This window comes from Miniopterus schreibersii (genome assembly GCF_964146895.1).
Source record: "Miniopterus schreibersii genome assembly, chromosome: 4".
Lineage (NCBI taxonomy): Eukaryota > Metazoa > Chordata > Mammalia > Chiroptera > Miniopteridae > Miniopterus > Miniopterus schreibersii.
In genome coordinates, this window is record NC_138105.1 from 61,918,108 (window position 1) to 61,939,473 (window position 21,366).

At 39.2% G+C, this 21,366-nt stretch overlaps 2 protein-coding genes across 10 annotated transcripts in view; one reads left to right on the top strand and one right to left on the bottom strand.

Moving 5' to 3' along the window:
* The window catches only part of FZD3 (frizzled class receptor 3), a 67,280-nt gene extending 54,655 nt beyond the window's left edge, over positions 1-12,625 (bottom strand). The window contains exons 1-2 of one of the 2 annotated variants that reach the window (XM_081134630.1): positions 12,480-12,625; positions 4,162-4,691 (exon numbers count right to left, since the gene is read on the bottom strand). In XM_081134630.1, the coding sequence (XP_080990756.1) occupies positions 4,162-4,350 (189 nt within the window). In that variant the 5' untranslated portion in view covers positions 4,351-4,691; positions 12,480-12,625. Of the gene's footprint in view, positions 1-4,161; positions 4,692-12,479 lie in introns of those variants that run through there. The other variant, XM_081134631.1, reaches the window with a different exon arrangement.
* A 3,268-nt stretch (positions 12,626-15,893) lies between these two features.
* Positions 15,894-21,366, top strand: part of FBXO16 (F-box protein 16) — a 38,503-nt gene continuing 33,030 nt past the window's right edge. For all 8 annotated transcript variants that reach the window (XM_081135571.1, XM_081135566.1, XM_081135564.1 and 5 more), the window contains exons 1-3: positions 15,894-15,974; positions 16,280-16,323; positions 19,928-20,063. In XM_081135571.1, coding sequence (XP_080991697.1) covers positions 19,965-20,063 — 99 coding nt within the window. In that variant the 5' untranslated portion in view covers positions 15,894-15,974; positions 16,280-16,323; positions 19,928-19,964. The remainder of the gene's footprint in view (positions 15,975-16,279; positions 16,324-19,927; positions 20,064-21,366) is intronic.

Consider the following 21,366-nt stretch of genomic DNA (forward strand, 5'->3'; position numbering starts at 1 on the left):
ACATATTACAAGAAAAATTGGAAAGGGGAAAGGGAAGGAGAAACTATAAATTAAAAGAGACTTTAAAAGACATTTCAATTGAATGCAATGCATGAACCCTGATTTGAAAAGTCAACTATAAAAAAAACTGTGAAGTGCCCAGAGTGATTTGGTATTATGGAAGTGATAAAGGAAGTGATAAAGATATGGTGCTTATATACTTTCAAAGAGTCCTTACTATATATATACATATTGAAATATTCATGGATGAAATTATAGTGCTTATGATTTGCTTCAAAGTAACCTAGTTGGGTGTGAGGTCATAAATGAAACAAGAATAGCTATAAATTGATAATTTTTAAAGCTGGATAATGGGTATATGGCATTCATTACATTATTCTATCTATATTTCTATATAACTGAAATTTTCCATATTAAAAAATTAGAGAAATAAAAAGCTAAAATTTGAGTTTGGATAACTGGGAGACTGGTTCACACATGCTTTGTTATTATTATTTTTTTAAATATATCTTTACTGATTTCAGAGAGAGGACGGGAGAAAGAGAGAGATACAAACATCAATGATGAAAGAGTAGTCATTGATTGGCTGACTCCTGCAACTGGGGATCGAGCCCACAACCCGGGCATGTGCCCTGACTGGAAATCGAACCACGATCTCCTGGATCCTAGGTCTATGCTCAACCATGGAGCCATGCCTGGCAGGGCCAGACATTCTTTATTCTTAATGAACCACAAAGGATACCAAGGATGCTCAGGCAGGCTTTTAGGCTCTGTGTTCCCACTAGAACTATCCCACTGCCAAATTCCCATGCTATAGAAAATCTTTACTGAGAATGACAAAAGGAAACAAGAAATGGAAGCAAACACAAACCATCCCAGGAGTTTTTCCTATAATTTTCCTATAGAGGTTTAGTTTATAGAGGAGTAGACAAGCAATCAAAGAGATTAGGGTGACAGGCAACAAAGACTAATGCTCTGCATTCAACACAGCGCTTAAACTTTTTAAAGGTCTTTAATATACATATTACTATATCATTTTATCTCAACAATAACTTGTAAAATGGACAGGATAACTTCACTTCCTAGAGGAAAACAGCACAAAGTCACAAAACTAGTTAGTAGCAGAAAACAAGTCTTCTCACCCCATTCTAGTGCTTTTTCCACTAAACTGTTTCCTTCCTAGTCAATTTAATTATTCAGTATGGGAGAAAAGGCTACTCAGACCTCTTTTTATTACCATTAAAGTCACAAATACCTGATAACATCTGGGTTGGTATAGACAGTTACTGACAATTTGTTGTCCATGCTATACAGCTTCCAAAAATTTACTTAGCAAGGTGGACAGCTCAAAATGGTTTGAGAAATTCAGGAATGAGAATTTTTTTTTCTATCAAAAGCCACTGATGCTCAAGGAGAAAAGAAAGACATCAAGTTAAGAAGTTATAAATATTTAGTGTGTGTGTATGTCTGTGTATAGATGTGCATGCTCTGGAAGGTAGGGTAGAGAAATAAATATACCAGCAAGGACCTTCTTTTCCAACTTAATAAATTAATACCCTATTATTTAAACATTTCCCAATTTTAATGAACACACAGACTGGAAATCCTCTATGTACAATGAAAGAATACCCAACATGTTGATCGTGAATAATCAAATTTGGGATAATCCAGATCCTGCACTTTCTCTCATCTGTACATTCTTAGCTTACCGCCATTTACTATTCTATTGCAAACACTTATTTTGACTCACCAAACATCAGAACAGGAATAAAACAGGCAGGCTGCTGAAAGATGTTACACCTAGGAAATCACCTTTAAATCCAAGTCCCACAGTGAACACTCAAGAATGTACTGGGATTACCTGCTCCAATTACTTGCTCCTGGTAAAAGCTGGCAGGCATGTATCCAAAGTTCCTGGATGAAGGGTGTTATCAGCATTTACAAGCCCCTGTAAGGACCCAAGAATCCTTACTTCCCTCTGGAAGTATGTTGCATTCTTTGCTGAATATCCAAGTCTTTTACTATTACAAAAACTTTACACTCTCAAACTGTCAGATGACTCTGTCAGTGTAGCAGCACTATCCTGATATGACAGCCATGCTACAAGCAACTATCCCAATATTAATTACTTCAAATCACTAGAGCCTTCTCTTAGAAAGCATTACCCACTTAGGTGCTGTCCCTAGAATATGTGAATTTCAAACTGAGACAACCTCATTGCTAGTAAAATATCTAGACTACAAGGGCCTACTTGAGAAGAAGGTAGTGACAGCTTAACATGCCATCATTATGAATGTTCCATGAGCCTACAAGTTCACTTTAGAACACATCGTCATCTTTCCAGTACTTTCTCTGTCAGACTATTTAGAAATGGAATTTGGAATAAAATCAACACTTGTGGGTCATCTATTGTGTTCCATGAAATGTACTATCTAATTTATAAATCTCTCATTTAATCCTAACAGCCCTTCGAGATATTTTCGTTAATGTCTTTTCACAAATGAAGAAACTAAGACTCAGGGATGTTAAATGACTTAAGACCAAAGTCTTAGTTACATGGCACAACCAAAAGGTGAACCCAAATCAGTACAAGTATCTTTATGACTTGCTTCTTTCCACTCTATTTGCTTTCTGAGGTGTTATACTAACTTGTAGTGATACTAGAAACAAGGGTCCTCCTACTTCAATTTATTTTTGTGAGAAAACTGATGGCTTTAATGCACAGCAGGGACTACCATGCCTGGAACCAAATTACTGTATTAAACCAATACCTATTTTCATATATCCTAATCTGTCAATCTATATCAAATCTCTCTTTACTAGTTAGACCTTGTGTAGTCAGAGGAACAGCAGAAAATGCTTTGTTCAACCTCTGTAACATCTTCAAGTATTTAGAATATATAAGATGCCTCCAAATTTCAAAACCTATGAATAATAATCTTTCTACAAATTTTCCCAGACAGATTTATGTTAATCTATTTGGAAGTAATGAACCTTTGAATTTTATTATAAAATGAAGAATTCCAAAACATGTAGGCTTCAACTTGCTGAAGGCACTGTAACAATGGACTAAAGACTAAAGTACAAAACATTATCTGTAAATTATATATGTATTATATAGCCACAATATGAGAAAATGGGTAAATGGTAAAGGCTATCACTTTTAGAGTACTTACCATGTGCCAAGTACTTTATACATGTGTTTTTATTTTGTATCTTACAAAAGCTTGTATGATTATTAACTCCATTTTACAAGCAAATAAACTATAATAAGAAAAGTTCACATAACCTGCTCAAAGTAATATAGCTAGAAAATGAGAGAGCTAGAATTCAAAGCCAGGTCTGTCCAAATTCAAAACCTATGCTCCTTATTGCCACCATTTACTGTCTCCTTGTTTCTATCTGGCAAACATTGCCTTGTTCACAATTCTAAAACCAGTATATAGAAACACATACATACTTAATTAAAACCTATTATTAACTATATCCATTAATTTGTCATAGTTTCTAAAGTAAAATCATTATAAGTCCCTAAAAATTACCATTAGAAAAACTCAAGTAAATTTTCATAAAATCTTGAGGAGTCAAGAACATAATTCACACAACAAACTTTTTTGTTGCTTCAGAGTGATTGTTCATCACACACACACACACACACACTCACTCACTCACTCACTCACTGATATAAACATGGTAAGGCCAGGAAATCATTTTAAGCATTTTAGAAAATTCAAATACTGTAAACCACCAGCCTAAAGGCTGAACAAAAGAACTCATTTTTCAAAATCACATTACTATCAATACTTAATGACTATAATATGGATATTCTGCTCTTTATCTAAAATTTTATTATCAGCTAAATAACAGAAAAGATGTAATCATAACTTGGGCAATTTTAAACTTCTAAATGGCTATTATCTCCCATGTTCCAATGTTTCAAATTTCTTTATAAAAGTGTGTCTAAAAAATAAGTAACATTCCCCAAACATCAATTCTTCATACTATTAGTTTGAACCTAAATACAGAGCTTTTTAATGTACAAGATGTAGTTTAAAACAACATATTCTTCCCGTTGTTTATCAAATACATTCATTAGATTAGTTAACAGAGTAATATAAGAATCATTTTCTAAGATATGTCAAAGAATAGATTAAGTCTTACCTCCATTGCTAAAGCTGCTGTCTGCTGGTCATAATGATTCAGAAGATTAGGCATGAAGGTAGTATTATAAGGCAAATCTTGGCACATTCTCAAGGTAATAGGTTCACAAGAAAACAAACTGTGCCCACCTATATGTCCCACAAACATAGTGAACGGCCAAAGATAGAAGACGATCCAACTCATAGCCATCCTTCTTGGATCTGAATGAGATTTGGATGATGAGGCCTGTTCAATATGTATTTATCTTTGTACACCTGCAGGTCTCAGCTTGAAGAAGTACTTCTTCTATATCTTACTATTAAGTTCTTCAAACAGTTAAATACTCTGCACCGTCAGAGGTTTGTTAGCTTGGTCTCACAAAAGGCATTTGTTTTTGGTTTCACAATACGGGAAAATGACATCATGTTGTCTCTTCTTTTCATTTTATTACATAGGGCACATTTGGCCAACATATCAAGTTGATCAACCACATTCCCAAACAACAGATTCCATCTTAGGAGAAGAGCTATTTCTTCCTTTGACTGAAAAATCTGAAAAGTAGTTTTAAAAATGGAATAAATTAGTCATTTCCTCTCAAAATATTGTGGACTTGATACAAAATCTTTGATGAGCTCAATAATGCTGTAGGACAGAAAATCAATATACAAAATAGTTGAATTTTTATACTATAATAAACTATCAGAAAGAAAAATAAGCAACATTTGATGAGAGATATCATACTGCCCAAATAGATAAAATACATAGGTATTTCATAAAGATATAGTATAGTTTTTCTACCTTATCATTTACGCTATATACTAAAACAATCCTTAAACATCATTTAAAATACAAAATAATATTAAATGTCAACTATAATTGAAAAAAATTTAAAAGCATTTAGAGGCAATTTTTCTTCTCTCAGTTGTTTATATAACATATGGTTTAATTTGTCTATATTGATAGCAATTTTCATTTACAAGCTGAAACTGACCCATTTTGAAAAAAATTTCATGCTGTTGTCCTAAATTTTATCTAAATAGCTGCCATACTTATAATCTAAGCTACTGAATTTAAAATTTATTACTTTTTTTTAAAATATATCTTTATTGATCTCAGAGAGGAAGGGAGAGGGAGAGAGATAGAAACATCAATAAGAGAGTCATTGATCTGCTGCCTCCTGCAGGCCTGACTGGGGATTGAGCCCGCAACCCAGGCATGTGCCCTGACTGGGAATTGAACCTGCAATGGCCTGGATCATGGGTCGATGCTCAACTGCTGCGCAACGCCAGCCGGCTGTTACATGTGTTTTAATCATTAATAGTGCATGTTTACATTAATTGATTAGTAGGAGGTATCTGAAAGAGATGAAATATAAATAAAACAAAAATGGATTCAGCCCTGGCTGGGTAGCTCAGTTGTTTAAAGCATTGTCCCGTACACGAAAAGGTTGTGGGTTCAGTCCCTGGTCGGGGTGTGTATGGGAGGCAATCTATTGATGTTTCTCTCTCACATCGATGTTTTCCTCTCTCTCTCCCCTTCCCCCTCTCTTTAAGAATCAATAAAAACATATCCTCAGGTGAGAATTAAAAAAAAAAAAAAAGACATGGGTTCAAGCCTCTTAGTAGATGGAAACATATCACTTAACTTCTCTGAACTCAGAATTTTTTTCCTAAAAATACTGTCTCTCTAACAAGGATGATCTAGATGTGAATTAAGCAGTAAGGTATGTAAAAGTATTCTATAACTGATAAAGCAGCATCAAACACTAGGTAGGGTTTTTTTTTTCAACTGAATTACAGTTCATACAAAGGCTACCTTCTTCAACCTATACTGAACTGGCAAATAGAAGGCTCTGAAAGTAATATCAGGAAATTTTCCCAACATTGCATATCTTTTTAGATAGCACAAAAATTTAGTGCCACACACAGATGCAGAAATACTTGATAAGAGATGTTTCATTACACAGCCAGGCTGCAGAGTACAGAAATTATCCCTAGAAAGTCAAAGCAGGAATAGGAATGATTCCCAGTTAGTTTCCACTAAGCTTTAGAATCTTTTGATTTGCCTCTACTTTTCTAGGGGCAAAAATATTTATCTAATTTGGGGATGGTAGGGTGTGGATGGATTGGAAAGCAGGTCTGGTAGGAAAAAAGCATATTCTAAGTTATAATACTTTCATTTGGTTTAGTGATGGATGTTAAATTTGGTTTTATTTCATTTTGTTTCACATGCATTAGATAGAAATGTTGGTTGTAGAGAGCCTCGTTTGGAAAAACATGAGAAAATCAGGTTCAGAAATTCTCAGAGACCAAAGTTAATTAGGCAACTTAAACACTAAAGCTCATGACAGCTTAGACCTTGAGACCTAGAATTGGTCTGGCTTAAGCAGGGCAAGAAACTGTCCTTTGTGCGCTATCAATGATAGGAACCTCTGCATCCCAACCTTTAGTTACTAGGCAGAAAAAACTACTTGGAGAAAGTAAAGGAATGGCCAAATCTTCCGAATTTCTCCCTCTAGTAGATGGTTTTGAGTAGTGGAAGAAAAAAGGGAAGTCTGTGGCCTCTAGAATTAGTAACACTAAAGTTATGAGCACTCCCTGCCCCAAACGCCTAATTTCTCTATACTAAAATCTCTAAATCAGAAATCTTTGTAAAAGCTTCTTGGCCTGCCATATTTTTTTTTCCTCCTTCAAGTTGGCCCCAGAAATGTGAAGTCTGGCTATAGAAAACTGATATTAAACAGTCGTTTGTATTTAAGCTTAATGACCATGCAACACAGTAACAATTACGCATATCATTAAATATGTCTCAAATAACTACTGAAAGCTTTCCTTGGTTACAGTATTAAAACATCCATATAAGTTCAGTCTTTGTAGTTTATTGCTTATATAGCATATTCATCTGCTTGCAACTAAAAAAAAATAAAGGGAACATTGCTCCCTATATAATGATACGAATTTCAAATATTTCACTGGATAAATCTATTTTTTCAAAAAGTAATGGGTTTCAAATTTATGGTTCAAAGAAGACTACCATATAAAACTTGTGGAAGAAACTAAGCAATAACTCATTGGGTCTTTAAAACTAGATGAAACATTTCCTTAACACTTTTTCCTACTCCATCTATTTTACCTGATTTCTTCTCAATTATTCCTTTTGTCTCATTTGGAAGTAAAACTTCCTACCATCTTATAAGCTTCCTTTATATCCTACGACATCCATATTACCATATATCAATACTTTTGTAAAAATCTATTATGTTAGGGTAGGCTAGGACAATAATCTTAATATATCAAGGCTGCGGTTTATAATTCTTAAAATAAAGAAGAAAAAAGTCTAATACAGTGAGACAAAAAAACAAACAGCAGAAATATTAAAGAAAAGCCCAGATCAGAGGTTTTCTAATTTTAATGTGTAGCAGATTCATAGATTTTCCCCCCTAAGTCTAAGAAATCTGAATCTCTGTAGAATGACATACATTCTAGCAATTATCTCAGGTACTGTTATAAGTGCTCCATAAGTCATGTTTTGAGAAATGCTGTCCTGAAATAGAATAATTTAAAAGAGCATAAGTATATTTGAATATAATTATATGCTTAGCAAAAATAATACATAAAATGAATATAAAAAAATAAAAGCAGCTAAAGAATAACACCTTGTAATAGAGAAATGGAAAAAGGACATGATTTATAAAAGAAATACAAATAGCTGCCCTAGATGGTTTTGCTCAGTGGTTAGAGCATTGGATCATGGACTGAAGAGTCCAGGGTTCGATTCTGTCCAAGGGTACGTACCTCAGTTGCAGGCTCAATCCCTGGCTCCAGTCGGTGCGTGAGCGGGAGGCAACCAATCAATGTGTCTCTCTCACATTGATGTTTCTATCTATCTCTCTTCTTTCTCGCTCTCTCCCCTTCGCCCCCTGACTCTCTCTGAAAAGCAATGGAAAAAATATCCTCGGGTAAGGATTAAAAAAAAATACAAATAACCAACATATGAAAAGATGTTCAGTTTGACTAATAATAAAAATGCATATATGAGATAATTAACTGATTTTCAATACTGACAAAAATTATATCACTTATCAGCTAAATCAAATGAGATACACATTTTTTAAATAAAAAAAACCTTCTGGCTGGTCCAGCTCAGTGGTTGAGCTCTGATCTATGAACCAGAAGGTCAGGGTTCAATTCCCAGTCAGGGCACATGCTCAGCTTGCAGGCTCCATCCCTAGAGAGCGTGCAGGAGGCAGCCAATCAATGACTCTCTCATTATTGATATTTCTATGTCTCTCTACTTCTCCCTTCTTCTCTCTGAAATCAATAAAAATATAAAAAATAAAAAACTTCTGATATATATTTCAAATTACTCTTCAATAACATAATGAAATATTTGCTTCTAATCAGGATCATATGAGTGTAGGTAGCAAAAGTCATTTTTCCAAAGGTAGGGTCATCTATGGAAAAGCCGTAAGTTGAAGTTCTAAACATACAGGCTACAGAGAAGATTCTGAACCCCAAGAGACACTATCAAAATTCAGCAACTCATTAAGTAAAGGTTAACAGTTGTTCTTATTGATATTATATTTTTTACTAAAAGGAATCTGCAGAATTTCAGCTAAATAAAGGGACCTACTGGGTTAACAAAACTGGAGTGAACAGCTTTAGGGGCCAGGGGCCAGCAAAAAGTGAGTGGCAACAATTTATTCATGCCATACCTGTGGGAAAACAAGCACATTCACTTCTCCATAGAGGAATATAAGATATTTAGAAAACTAACTTCAGATTAAGTTACTTGATTATCATTCCATCGGAAAACAAAAAACTACTAGATACATTTAAACCTACATTTTAATTTTTATGACTGTATAACACCAGGAATCTGATATTCCCCAATTACTAGTTTTCTTTTGATGATAAAAAGTAAAAGTTCTTAAAATGAGTATTTGTCCTGAAACACAGTAATGAAGGGGAAGGGGATATAATCTTGGAAAGCTGTCTTCCCAGGCTGGCAGCGAAGCCGGCCCAAAGAACAGGAGGTGGCAACTGCGAAGAGGAAAGCAGGCTGAATCCCCAGAAGAAACAATGACAAAAGCAGGCCCTGAGGGCTTGTCAAGAGGGTCCTGAAACAAAAGATTATGTTCAGCAATTCAATTCCAATTTACACTCTCTGTACAGAAAGTGATCCCTTTCATCATTCTCAGTTTAGATTTAATTTTTTTGACACCCTATAAATGTAGACAACATTTTGCATTTCCAATTCAGAAATACCGTCGAAAGGTTGCCTCACATACAGTGGCTCTGCAGTGGAAACAGGAGCAAATAATCTTTGTCTTCTTTCAGAGTTGTTTTCTAAGAATGCATTGCAAGAATTAGCACTGACTACCTTTAACAGAGTTTCTTCTCTCAAGGACAATGTCTTGTTAGAGAGACAAAATATACACTCAGATCATACTCACTGCTTTAAGTGTTACGGTCCTTTTCCTAAAACCCATGTGACCCATGTGGTCTTTGGCCTTTTGTTTTCCACATCCTACTCTTTAAAAAATAAATTCATTCTCAAAATTTGCCTCCTTGTTGCTAAAAGAAAGTTTATATAACTTCATATTTAATTCATAGGGCTTAGATTCCTATTAATCTCAGAGTATCTCTTCTCTATCTTTCTTTATCTAATTTTTTAATCTAATTTTTAAAGTCCATCTTGTCATCTACTGATTAGAATAAGTTAATCTTTCAATATGCTAAGTGATAGGACTTAAGAAACAACAACAGGAAAAACAAATACATCTAGGTTCAAAATTAAAATGGTGGGCATCAAAATCCAGCCCAATTTACAAATTATAAATTATTTTAGGACTAAAGAAAGCAGAATATCTTTTAAAACTAACCTGAAAACAAAACTCTGGAAACCAAAGAGAGAGAAGCGTTTCTAACACACAGTCAGTTAAAACTCCTTCCTAGCCAGTGAAGAATTCTTACTCTTCAAACATTTACTCCTAGCCCTATGGAAATGTCACTATTAAAAAGTCTTCCTTTCCTCAAATCCTGCAGAACATCTTTTCAAATATCTATAATGAATAATTTCTCCACTATGTATTTTCCAAACCATTCTTTTTTACTTGTATTATTGTTCTTCTTGTGGGCAGCTTCAGCTTTAAGCAGCTATAACTCTACAATTCTAGGAATAAAAAAATTTGAGGCCAATACTGCTCTTCCGTGTGAAAGAAGGCAAAGATGTGGAGGGAGCTGTTTCCTACCACCTGTCTCCTAAAGAAAAATCAGTATCAGTCTAACATCAACAAACCAATATGCTCACAATGAGTTCTGAATATAAAATCTCATGGTTTTACTAACAAACTAATATGAAATTTAAGTTGGGTAGAGAGATGTTTTTCCCGTCAAGAGGGAAACAGAGAACTTATTGTGAGTTAAAAACTCATCTCTCCTTCCCCAATGATAAAGCTTTCACATTGTACTATACAAAAAAAAAAGAATGTGAACTTTACTATTAAATTCCCCTCAACTCTCCCTATTTCACATATCTCAATCCTGGAATCCCCCGCCCCTCTCCCCAAAAGATACACCTAAATGTTCAAAGCACAAAATAAAGCTCAGGGGAATATCGTAGCTGAGGAACGGAGTCCATAGTCCTTTCTTCTCCTTGTATTAATGGGACAGTGCTGTAAATTTAGGAGAGACAGGGAGGTAGAGACTATTAATAGTGGATGAAAAAAAAGTAGGGGGAAAGAGAAGGTAGGATGGTAGCTTTATGGATTACTTGTCTTCCTGATAGTTTCAAAGCACTTGGTGGGCAGAGGAGGCACATGCTCTTTCACTAAATAAAAGGCAACATGGTAAAAGAAGCGCTGCATCTTAATTTTATTTTATCTTCTGCTCTACCTTCCAAGCCCGCCCAGTTAAGCTTTTATACCTCTTTCCTACTCTCCTAACTCTGAATCTTTTCACCTTTGTGTTGTGGTTTGGTGGTTCAAGTAAATGTTGTTTTTTCCTGGAGGAAAAAGATAGTATTGATTTGCTGAAAAGTACAGATGGAAAGCATTATCTTGAGGAGTGTTTCTTAATAACAGAACTAAGGATCTATTCCTTAGACTGTAGCACACCACTAAAGGCTAAAAAGAAGGCTGAAGAGGGAGGTAACATCCCCAATGCCACTCAGATCTTTGTTTCCTTGCTCCTGTCCTGTTAGCTTTGCAAGGTGACCCAATTTCCATTAATGAACATCACAGGTCTATCAAAACTTTTAAAAAGTTAAGATTTTGTTTGGATACTTTTATGCAGCAGTCATTTATAGAACCGCCAGTCTGCTCTGCTGCTGCATCTGCCTAAATTCAGCAGAGCACCGAAATTCAAATTTTCATTTATTCTGGGTGAGAAACTGGACCTCTTCTATAGGGTAGCTATTTGTCAACTTCAAGTCTACTCCTATGCCTAAATTAATGGCTGGGGGGCGGCGGGGGGGGGGGGTCTTCTTTCTCTTACGGAGAAGGCACCTAACTCCTGAGATTTAAAGAGCCTCTCGGAAGATGTTACAATGTCTTGAAATATTGTAACAGCACCTTTATTTCAGAGGCCATCTGCTAATTACCCAGCAGCACCCATGCCATGGGAAGCACATCTGGGAAGGGAGAGCGACTTTTGCAAACTGATGGGATGGAAGGGCCAACTTTTAGGGTTTGGAAATGAGAGGTCAGCCAAATGCGAAAACGAGGTCCGGGCAGGGGGAAATTCTAACGGGGGTCTCCGGCCGGCACCAAGGGCCCCGGGCGCTGAAGCCCTCGGTGCATTGTCCTCCCCCGGCTGCGGCCGCGTCCTCCACCCACGCTCCCGGCGGCGGGGAGCGCCACACGCCTCCGCGGCGCCGACCCAGGCAGCGGGCTCCCGCGGGGGGCCCCGGGGACGTTCCCCCGAGGAGGGCTTGGGCCGGGGGTGGCCGAGAGGCAGCCTCGATCTACACTCGCACAGGTTGTCCAGCGCGGGCTGAGGACGCAAGAGGGTTAATAATCTCCCCGGGCATCTGCCCACCTCAGCCCTTAGCCCCCAACTCGGCTCCTCCTGAACCCCCGGAACCGCCGCCGATCCCGAGAAGCCCCTCCGAGCCCCCGCCACAGCCCGGCGCCGAAAGCTTTTGTTTTGGCCGCGACGAGAATAACGATCCCAGAGGAGGAGGAGGAGGAGGAGGAGGAGGCGGCGGGGCTGCTGGTGGCTCCTCAGCACAGGGTTAGAGAGGAGCGGGCAGCCGCGGCGGCACCTCCTCGCTCCCCACACGCCCCGCGCCCCTCTGCCCGCTAACCCGGCCGGGAGACCGCACGCCTCGGGGCTCACCTCACACGGCTGGGCCCAGGCTCCGAGTCGGGGGCTGCAGCGCCGGACGCGAACGGCCGCTGGTCCCTCAGGTAAACGGAGCGAGCGAGGACCGCCGGCGCGCGCCTCGGAGCGACCGCGAGCTTCCACGAGCGTCGGGGCGCGCGGCCGGGGGAGCGCGCGCACGTACTTGCGCAGGCGCGCTGTGCGCGGTCGGCCGAGCGCTCCCATTTTGAGCCGAGCCGAGCTGCGCTGGGCCGACTCGGCGGCCTCCGCGCTTCTCTGCCCGGCGCCCTGGGCGATGCTTCGCTCCGTCCTAACTCCGGGGAGTCGTTCGCCGCTCTGCAAAGCGTTTTTATTAATGTGCTCGGCCTTCTCTGCAGAGCCTCCCCTCTCTTCCCTGCTGAGACAGCGCGGAGACTCTCGCCGACCCAGCCTGTGATGCTGTTATTGCCAGACCGCCAAAACCTGTTCTGGGAACAAATGTGCGGCCCGCGGGTTCGGGCGTCGGAGGTGGTCGGGAGGCGGGTCGCCGGGTGGCGCCGAGCGCAGGTGGAGGTGGGCAGCTGGCTTGTTGCAGAGCTCCAGGCTCAGGCAGCGGCCAGCAGGGGACCTGCCCTGGGACAGTGCACAGGCCCTTTGCCAAGACCTTAGTGAACAGGTGGAGGTGGTGGTCATTGATGGCATTCCCCATCTTTTTGCGCCTTAGAAAATGTTTCGCCTCTCATTTTCTACCTAAACAATTATAGGGCTGAAAATGTGTTTAAACATCATCTAAATCCAACCTCTCGTTTTTTCAGACGAGGAGAAGAACGCCCAGAAAGATGAAATGACTTACCCAAAGCCACGCAGCCTAGAATTCGTTCAAGGCCAAAGCTGTTCTTTTACACTATTTCACCTACCTTTCTTTCTCCTCCTTTTCGTGTCCCTTTTCAACCTAGACTTCAGAGGCACCATTTTGTTCTGTCGGTAACACAGGAACGTGAACGTACTTAATATTGCTCAACTGTACACTTAAACATGGTTAAAATGGTAAATGGTATGTTATGTATATTTTACCACAATTTTTCAATAAACAAATATTGAGTATTAAGCTTAGCCTTAAGTATAGTTTCCCATCAAAAGGTGAGCTATGGGGAAAAGCATAATAAAAGATCTAAAGTGACATTTTCAATTTTCCTAATAAACATATACTTGTGCAGTACCAGTTGTTTTTCCTTTAAAGTAATGTTGATCTTTAGGCTGATTCTAAGTAAGCCAATGTGTCTTGTGGAGCCAACACTGCCTTTACCGAGGGTGAGTGAGGAGGCAGATATCATATGTGAAAAACCATGTGTGCCTGCTTTATACACTTCCAGATTCCTTGTATCTGTGGAGCCTGTGGAAATGTGCAGCTATATGAATTTTTATGCAATTTACAGTGTCTTGAAAACTGTCAGGTGTAGGACATATCAGAGCTCACAAGAGGAGGTGGAAAAGATGTAGAAATTATCACTGAATGTATCAACATGACTGAATCTCAGAAATATAACACTGAGTGAAAAAAGCAAATTACAAGATATGTAAATTACTATACCTGTTTAAGAACACCTAGCCCTCTTGTTTATGGACAATTAGGTTACACACCAATTTCTCATAACAGTGGTTGCCTCTAGGCAGGTCACGAGGGGAATGAGATCTGGAAAGTGCACAAAAAGGGTTTCAACTATTAATCAGACACAGGAAACAAAAAGGTTAATATTTTTAAAAGTCTTGGTGGGAATACAAGGGTTTTTCTTATGCAAATCTCTAAATTTTATGTTTGAAATGTTTCGCTTAAGAGTACTGTTGAAGTATCACAGACGCTGAGCTGGCGTGCTCACAAGGAGCACAGCGTGAATGGTGTCATTCAGACTGGGGAGTAAGTGTGGGGGACGAGCAGTCAGACTGATGAAGTGCTGGACAAGAGGAGGCTCAGAGGGTGCTGGCTGAGAGGACAGACAAAAGGAACCTTACTTTCAGGGATAAAAATATTAACATCCAACAGGGATAAAGTGCGATGCTCTCTTTGATCCCATCTCTCTTTCATTCCATGTTGTAATCACCTATAGAAAGGCTTTAGTGAGCGGGAACTTTCACAGAGGACAACAGCAAGCACTCTTACAGTGTGTTGTTAAAACTGGTCTCTTTCTGGATGAACCCGTTTTGAAACCATAAATGTTAACTGGCAATACAGGGTAATTCAGTATTACAGCGCTATACCTCCCCTAGGCCACCCTCCACCACCTTTGTTTATTCATATACATACAGCCTGGTTATGTGAAAAAACCACTGGAATTCAGACAACCTAGCTTCTAATTTCAGTTTGGCCACTTAGAGATCCTTAGTTAACTCAAGGAAATAAACCATCTCTATGAGCTTCACGTTTCTGTTTCTTTTTAACTTGGAGATACACAAACACTGCCTATTTTAAAACTGGAACAATACAAACATAAGGTTTACATTTGTTTAAGTTGGAGTAGAGTATATGCTTACCTATTTTAAAGAGGAAAGCCTTTTTTGTTTCTTGGGGGGAGGGTGTTTTTTGTTTTGTTTTGTTTTTTGTTAGCTGCTGCCCATAAGAACTGCTTTACATTTACTAAAGGGGCTGTCTGAAATTTTGAATTTTGGGTTATTCTCCAGCACTTTATAGTTTTATCACAGCAGTTATTACTGTGGGGCCTTACATTATTTACACGTTGTATTTTCCAGTCTTCCTCATTAGATTGTTTGTTGTTTTTTTTTATAATCCTTGCATTCTCCGCCCTTGATTACGTGGCGGGTTCTCAATAAATTTAATTAAAGTCGACGGATTGTAAAATTTCCCACGTTAGGAGTTATTCTTATTAAGGCATGCCATCTGCTGGTTCCGCGATGTATCTGTCACTCAGCCTGAATTCCTTAATAATCCGATCAATTAAAATTCACGTTGAAGCATTTGCGAGTCGGCGTGTTTGCCGGTTTTCCCACGTCCGCCCACTTCCTGTGGCAGGTGCTGTTCTTTCCCCGAGCCGGTCGCGGAGTCCTTTTCCTCCAGCCCTCTTTTACCTGTTGGCCACTCTTAAAACCTGGAAAAGCGGAGTTTATTTTTTCCGAGGCTTGGAGTGACCGGAGCAATATAACCGGGCATGCTCGGGAGGTTGGCCTGATTTGGAAAACAAATATGTCTTGCACGAGGGCTTTCGGTACTGCCGGTGTCAGGACTGGGTGCCTCCTCGCCTTGGCGTTACCTCGGGCGATTGCGGTTCCTCCCACCTTGGCGCTCGCACTTTTTCGTTACATCCCTGAGCCTAATTTTGGAGCCAGCCCTCCCGGATCTCCTGGCCAATCAAGAGATCACACATTGTTGCCTGAGAGACCCCGGATCCCAGGGAAAGGATTTATAGCTGGTGATTGGACTCATGGAAGCCAGGGGGTGGGGGCTGGGCCAAGTCCAAGAAAAAGCAGCTATGGCAACGCCGGCGCTTGAGGCTTGAAGAGGGAGTCGAGCTAACAGAGGTGAGGCCGTGGGTAGTGCATGGAAAAGATGGAGACTCCCTTTCCCGAGCTTCACTCTCAGAGCCTCCTGGGTCTCTCACAAGCCTTGTCGGCGCTGCTGGGGATTCTATTTTGCTCCGTTTCAGCTGCAGGGAAAGTGCCAGGTGCTTCATACTTAGGAAATTAACAACCAACAAATCATTATGTCTGTGCCTATCAAGCACTAGCTCTTTTTATTGTATTATAGTTTTTGCATTCTAATTAGTTGACTGTAAGATGAATTCGTATTTAAATCTAACCATACCCTATTGCTTGGTATTTTCCAGATAATATCTGAGGTTCCCTTTCTCTGATGATACTGCAGTGTACGGTGAGTGAGTTGTATGTTAGCAGAGAAACTCAATTCTATGCTGCTCTGTCAACTCCAACGAAACACTGATAAGCCTGAGTATAATCCCAGTGCTCAATTCATAATGTTCTGAGTTTCACCCTACGTTTCCACTGGTTTTAATCCTTAAACTATCCCCTCCACTGTTGCATTCATTCATTCAATTGATTTAACAAATATTTATTGAGCATCTATTATGTAGTGTGAGATTAAGATTCACATGAGCAGCTGAAAACCACATAAGCAAAGAAGCATCAGAGTTTTATTTATTTATTTTTGTCTGAGGCATCAGAAGTTCGGTGCGTCTGGGCAGATAGTGCAGGAAGGGAGAGATAGGATAACGAGGCTCAAAAGGTAGATTGAGGTAAATTCATAGTGGCCCTAGATTGCATGCCCAGGAGCCTGGATATTCTGTATCCGTTAGCAAGCCTCTGAAGGGTTTGGAGCTGAAAAGGGACATGATCAACTGGCTGGTCTTTAAAAAAATACCTCCTTAAGTAGAATGGTGGTTACCAAGGTGGGGCGGGGGTAGATATTAATCAAAGAGTACAAACTTTCAGTTATAAGATGAATAAGTTCTGGAGACCTAGTGTACAGCATGGTGACTATAGTTAATAATAATGTAATGTATACTTGAAATTTGCTAAGAGAGTAGATCTCAAGTATTCTCACCACACACACAAATAAATGGTAACTATAGGAGGTGATGGAATAATTAAATAGTTTGATAGCTCATTTCACAATGTATACATATATCAGAACATCACTGTGTACACTTTAAATACATATAATTTTTATTTGTCAAGAAAGGAAACTTTCTAACAGTAAGCTCCATTAAAGCAGAAACTCTTGCCTTTGTACCTCTAATACAGGCCTAACAGGTCCTAAGCAAAGCTGAGTAATGTGTGGAGAATGGCTTGGAAGATAGAATTAGAGATGCATGGCCACTGGAACTTTACCAGAGGACCCATCCTTGCTGTTAAACATGGAAATAGAACCATACATTGGGAGCTAAAGCCATAGGCCCTCTTTCTTCCTTTTTATCCAAAGAAAAATTAAAGACAAACATTCAGGAACAGCCATGAAGGAGGAAAGAGGTCACAAAAAAAGCAACAGCAGCTTTGTATGTGGAAGGAGGGGGAGACAACTTGCTTTGTCTTGTTGATGGAGTGGGGCAATTATTTTTGTGTACACTATCTGAAAGTGTCTGTCTTTATAATAGCCCTGAGTGGTCTATCCGTGAACATGTGTGTGCATGCAAATACGCACACTGCCTAACTTCTGGTATGAAGGGAGAAGGGAAAAGTTGTTAAAGGATGAAGACAAAAGACAGGGTAGAACACCCCATTTTCATGCTTCAGCAGGGCTTTATTACCAAGAGGGCTGTTTCTCCTCACCAGGCCCATCTCCTGATACCAATTTCCCTCAAGTTGATTTGAAGAAAGCTTAGTTCAAATTATTTCTAGCTTTGAGGAACCAGGAAACAAAACAAAACAAAAACCAATGCAGGGTCCCTTGGGGAGGCCCTAGAGAAGCTTCTTTGTCCTAATTCAACATTTTTGCCTAGCTCTTTTCCTACACGAAGTGGAAAGAGAGAGTTTCTCAGCTTACAGCAGGAGTTTTTAACCTGGGGTAAGCAAAATTTTATGTTCATGTGCATTTTTCTAGGGACAAGATTCATCTCTTTCATCACATTCTCAAAGAGTTATTTGGCCCTCCAAAAAAAATTAAAACAATGGGTTTAATAAGAAGGAAGGTCAAATGTAAATAAATAACAACAACAAAAGAAATATGTAGTTTTTAACTGAGCAGATCTAGACTCAGGGACCAGGCTTTGTATCTATAATTTTCCTGCTCACATGTACTTTTATAGCTGCCAATTAGTAATACTGCAATGAAATAATTTCTTATGCCTTTTGTAACTTAGCTAAATATGTGTGACTTAGATAATTAGCAGTTGGGGGGGGGGCGAGAAGAACATGAGGGCTAATCTGAGCCCCCTTTATTCCAGTGGTATTATGGCAGCAGGTATTGTCTAATGATGCCACTGAGGTTTGAAAACATTGGCTTTATCTTCAGCTATAACTTAAACCTGAGAGATAATGTTACATATCAAGTGAGAGCCTCAAAGATTTCAGATCTAGCATTTGGGGGAATCCCGTATCAACCAAAAAATAATTATTTTTTAAAATTATTCAATACTTGCTACTGTAGGGTAATTTTTGGAACCCATAGATCAGGCAGGCAAGCCCTGATCCCCTTAGTCATCACCACTGCCTTTCACTATGAAACCCACCTTCAGAGAGGAAGGAAGGCAGAAACACGGAGGATATACATTGGAACTACCATCAATCTGCTTCAAGTGGTTTCCACCTTAAACTGTTTTGTCATGGCCCTCTCTAAAGGACAGGTACTGAGGCCCTCTGTGAATGATAGGAAGTTCTACGAAAGGCTGCAAGGAAGTTACTACTTACTGAGGCCACCTGTCTGTCAGGCAGTCTCCTGGATCCCTATTGTCTAATATTCACAGCAGCAGTTGAATGTAGATATATACATTCTTATTTTACAAATGAGGAAACTGAAGCTCAGGTCGATTAAATGACTTGCAAAAAGTTATATAGCTACTAAGTTGTACAGCCAGGATCAAACCTGTCAAGGTAAAAAATGTTAGTTTTAAGCAATAGAAACAGATCCTTGCTAACAGAAGCAAAAAAAGAAATTTATTGCAAGGATATCATGTGGCTCACAAAATGGACAAGACAAGAGGCTTCTGCGGAATGAGGCAGCAGGAACAACTTAACAGAGCACCAATGCTACTTCCAATGACCACTTCAGCTGTAAAGTAAGGATAAGCCAGTGTTGGTCCAAATGGCCTACCTCCATCATGTGAACACCTCTTGGCCGGGGAAGGGGAGACCACCTTGATTAATCAACCCAGAAAACTCTGAACAATGAGGGAAAAGTAATTCCTCATGGAAATTATAGTGCTTTATTCAAATGAAGGCAGACATATACTGGGCACTTAAAAATAGCACATTTCCCCCAATAAACCCAAATCTGTCAATCTCCAAAGGCTTGGTGGTGTATATTATATCATTCTACTTCTTAAATATGGTATCAAGCTAGAATCCGTGTAATCTGGACATCAGAAAGTTAAGGGGGGAGGAAGAAAGTCACAAGAGACAAGGATGGAGTGATTAACATTGCACTATAATTTTATAAATTATAAAATACCTCTTCTTTCTGGCCAATATGGTATGTTCTTAGCTAGGAGTAATTCTGGATTTCCCTCCACGGTCCAATGAAAGTAGAGTTAAACAGACCTGGGTCTGATTTCCAGTTCTAGCACTTCCTGTCTGTATAATTTTGAGCAGAGCATGTAACTTAAACAAGCTTCAATTTCTTTATCTATGTAATGAATTAAAAGCTACCACCTCACCAGAATGTTATGAACTTTAATTGAGCAGACATATGAAGTGCTCCCAATAAATGTTCTTACCCTCAGTTTCTCTCAACATACTAAAAGATTATATGGTATTAGTATTTTTAGTAGTCTGAAGATTATATGATTCATTTCTTTTGATAGGTATAGTTTTTCTTATGGAAGAATACCCAGTTATTTCATGATGGCATTTGCACCTCCAAAAAGCACAGATGGTCCCAAAATGCAGACAAAGATGAGTACCTGGACACCCTTAAACCATCAGCTTTTGAATGACCGGGTAAGTGACCAGAGCTATTTTATCAGTTGCATCCATGCTTTAAAGAAAAAAAAGGTATTTCCCTGGCCTGGTTGCTCAGTTGGTTAGAGTGTTGTCCCAAAATGCCAATGTTGTGGGTTGGATCCCTGGTCAGGACACAGAAGAATCAACCAAGGAATGCATAAATAAGTAGAACAATAACTCTCTCTCTCTCCTTCTCTCCCCCTCTCCCTCTCAAGAAAAAAAATCAATTAAAAAATAAATAAATAGCCCTGGCCGGCGTGATTTGGTGGTTAGAGCATCAGCCTGCACAAAGGTTGTGAGCTGGCCCCTGATAGGGGCACATGAGGAAGGCAACCAATCGATGTGTCTCTCTCACATTGATGTTTCTCTCTCTCTCTCCTCTCTTTCTCTCTCTCTCTCCCCCTTCCCCCTCCTTTCCACTCTCTCTGAAAATCAATGGAAATAAATAAATAAATAAATAAATAAATAAATAAATAAATAAATGCATTAAAAGTTTGTTTATCAAAATGTGAACAGTGATTGTTTAGAATTGTGTAATGGATGAAAAATGAAGGGTTTTTTTCAAAAAATTTTAATTGAGCCCTTGCTACGTGGGCAAGGCTGGCAATAGACACAGAGTCGCTACCTGTGATGAAAATGTCTTTCTTAGATTTGTTCTTTCCTCCAGTCATTGCTCCTCTCTCTCACTCCAAATGCCTTTTTTCTTCTATCACTGCTTCTCTGCTGGAACCACCAGGAATGAGAGAGCAGAGGGTAGTCTATGATGAGTTCCCTAAAAATGATAAAGGAAAGAAAAATAAGGAATAGAAAAGGAGAGACCAGGAGAAACAAAAGAAAAGGCAGAGAGAAAGAGAGAGAATCAGCCGTCATCTAGCCATGAACAATATAGGTCTATTGAAAGTCTTTTTTATTCAGCTTAACAATTATTTGTTGATCACCTGTTTGCAGTGCTCTTAGCTCTCCAACAATTTATATAACAGCTTCTCTGCTTCCCATCCCCACACCCAGAACTTTAATGTTTAGTTTTGAAATCTGTTTTCCCATAGAATGGTGAAGGCTTTACACATGTGTGAAAAAGTGACTTAAATTGAAATACATATTCATTGGATGCCTTGAATTTCAGAAATTTTCTTTGAAAAATTAGAAGTCTTAAGTAATTTAGGAGCTATAGAGAAGAGAGTATCTTAATTGCCTGATGGCCTACTGTAGACTGGGTTGCTAGAGAAGCTGTCTCTGAGATTGGCATGTAGGGTATTCCTTGGGGAGGGCTTTTGGAGATCAGCACTGGGGAGGGGAGGGG